We start from the raw sequence: 2976 nt of genomic DNA, 5'->3' as shown, positions 1-2976 counted from the left end.
AAGTTGACTTAGGAACCTAAAGCTAGAAACAGATGTCACAAAATGAAGCAGATCAGATGTGTAGTGATGTACTGTGGCACAGCTGATCCACTTCATTGGGCAATACATGTCACCCCTTGACCCTGTGACCCCCGTTGATGGTGTGGGACAACAGGCCTTGGGTTCTCCTGAGGCTTGAGTGGCTCTGTCCTATAAACCCCCCAAATTCCCAAGTAGGACTGGACCTCTCAAGCCACCTGCCTGGCTTTTCCTGCTTACCCAGACCCATCCCTGGGAATTCTGGGGATGCGCCTGAGTAAGAAGGGAATGTGGGGCTTTCTCCTCAAGGAATGTGGGGTTTTCGACACTTGAGGCCCCACAAATTCTGGGGGAGGTCTGGGTAAGCAGGTTCCAGTGTTTCCAGTGTACAGGACAATGGGGATTCCACAGGTCCCATGTCTCCACACATGAACACATGTAGGCTTTCCCCACTTATGGAGATCCCAAGGTATGTCTCCATAAGTGGGGAACCCCAGCTTTCCTGTTTATAGAGAGGTGCTCCAATATTCCCCAGAGTGGCTCTGGGGAACAGGCAAGTGCTCTGGAGGACCCTCAAGCCCACCACAGAGCTAACAGACATCTGTAGAAATAAAGGAACAAAATTTATCATTATGTCTTATTGTGCCACTGATGTGGCAAGACAAAGGGTAGGGACATCTATTTGCTCATCACTTTTGCTGTCATAAAAAATTTTATAGGGCCACAAATGCAATGTCAAGCAACATCTGTTTCTACCCTCTGTGTGGTTCTATTCCATCTCTGAAAATGCCTGAATACATCTACCATCACATGACCCTTAATGCTGAATCACAAAAAGACAGCAAGAAGGAGAAGAATGTATATTAACTTATATATTATTTATTAATAGTGTTTCAGGGACTCCGGGTGGAACAGACTTGCACTTATGGACCTAAGTCCACTTGCATGTCTAATTGGTAGAACATAATCTGACCCTAAGAATTAAATACAGTTTCAATACTAAATCATAAATCAGGTCAGATCTGATTAAATTTCAACAAGCAGTCAGGTCTTTAAATGGGTATGATCTGAGATTCATTTTGACGCAAAATCTGAAAAGCAAGTGAGATTCACCATGCTTGAGATTTTACTGGGAAATTTTCCTCCACAGCTATGCCTTTTGTCATCTAAGTACACTATCTAGTGCATTCCTCTCCCAGAATGGAAACAGAAAAGGTACTCATATCACTTCATACTTTTATCTCAAGATAAAATAAGGCTTGCTGAATATATTTATATGCATAAGGTACTCACATCACTCTGTAGATCATAAGCTTTCCTAGCTTGGATGACATCATTCTGATCTGGCAGACAGGTCCATTCATGTAAAGGACGTCTATAATCAACATCACTGACCAGCTCCTGACCTTTCTTGGCCACAACAACTGACAGCATGTCCACTGGGCTGCTATACTTGGTCTTCCACTTCTCAAAGTCTTTCTTGTACTCCCTGTCACTCTGGATCTTGGCTACATGAATTGACCACATCATCTTGGGGTCATCCTCTATGTTGCGGGCTCCAATGTGGTGACCAACCTGCTTCCGATACCCTTCTTTGTATTTGTACTAAAAAATCAAAACAGCATATTCCTTTAACAAAAAAACACTGTAATTATTAATTCAAAATAGCTCTGACAATAAACTCTCCAAGATTATTTATGATCTATAACTCTCAGGATGCTTCTAAGGTACTTTATTGAAGCAATGGCATGAGCTTACACACTTAACATCCTTTCTATGGATTAGATCTGTGAATGAAGTAAGTGACAAGCAGGCTAAGATGGAATGAATTTAAATATTTAGCTTTTTGCAATAATTGTGATATGTATATACTATATTCAAGAGGTAGAGAATTAGTTAATGAAACATGATTATTTGGTTAAAATTGTGCAGTTTGACAGATCTTTATTTTGTGCCTATGAATCTAAATCAGTATTTTTATATGTCCCTATTTTTATTCTTAACTTTCAACTTTCATTTACAGGAATTTTGTTAGATAAATCTTTATCAGTTAATCAACAGGCATTTTGGAGAAGAACCTGAATAATAATTTACAGACTATGAAGATTCAGAGTCAGCCTACAAAGAAACAAAAAGTAATTTCTTACATCACTAGCAATCTCTCTGGATGCTTTGGCAGCCTTGATGGGGATAGCATCACTTCGCAAATCATAACCTTCCTTCTTTGCCTCTTCCATGGCCAGTTTATACAGACTCTGGAAATAGACATAAACACAGTTAAAATGCAGTAGGTTCCTTACGTTGCATTCTATGCAAAGCTATTTGATCAGAATAAGAGAGAATAATTATGTGCTGGCTTATTCAGATGTAACTTGGTTTAATTTTCTTAGGTAAAGTGCTAGCGGTTTAGCTGTTATAATATTAAGACAGTTGAAGATCTGGGCCAATGAGAGTGCCATTTGTCTATTTTAGTGGTTCTCAACTTTTTTGGCCTGGAGGCACCACTTACTGGACACATCTCCATAATTTTTGAGTGATGCCCAATTTAAAAAACTAAGTTGTATATTACAGTGCTTACCTCTTTGCAAGGGGTCAGGGCAGGAGCCGGGTAGGCAATGAGCCCAGGCAGAGACAAGCCTGAGCCTGCACTTATTTGCTTATCTCCTCACACCTCACTTATCTCCTTACATCTCCCTAAACCCTAATTAACAGATTCATAGATGTTAGGGTTGGAAGGGACCTCAGTAGGTCATCGAGTCCTGGGCAGGAAAGAGCACTGGGGTCAAATGACCCCAGATAGGTGCTTGTCCAGTCTCCTCTAAAAGACTCCCAGGGTAGGGGAGAGCACCACTTCCCCTGGAAGCTCATTCCAGATTCTGGCAACCACTTTTTGTAAACAAGTTCTTTCTAATATCCATCCTAAATCTGCTCTCCATCAATTTGTGGCCATTGTTCCTA

The 2976-nt window shown here is 40.8% G+C and overlaps 1 protein-coding gene across 8 annotated transcripts in view; it reads right to left on the bottom strand.

Moving 5' to 3' along the window:
- The window catches only part of NEB (nebulin), a 255506-nt gene that overhangs the window by 125410 nt on the left and 127120 nt on the right, over window positions 1-2976 (bottom strand). For all 8 annotated transcript variants that reach the window (XM_019522420.1, XM_019522414.1, XM_019522415.1 and 5 more), the window contains 2 exons: window positions 2166-2273; window positions 1312-1623 (listed from right to left, as the gene is read on the bottom strand). In XM_019522420.1, coding sequence (XP_019377965.1) covers window positions 1312-1623; window positions 2166-2273 — 420 coding nt within the window. The remainder of the gene's footprint in view (window positions 1-1311; window positions 1624-2165; window positions 2274-2976) is intronic.

The sequence above is a fragment of the Gavialis gangeticus genome, unplaced genomic scaffold (assembly GCF_001723915.1).
Source record: "Gavialis gangeticus isolate Ggan-Ray unplaced genomic scaffold, GavGan_comp1, whole genome shotgun sequence".
Lineage (NCBI taxonomy): Eukaryota > Metazoa > Chordata > Crocodylia > Gavialidae > Gavialis > Gavialis gangeticus.
Note: the sequence above shows the minus strand (reverse complement) of the source record. Positions and strands in the feature narration are given on the sequence as shown.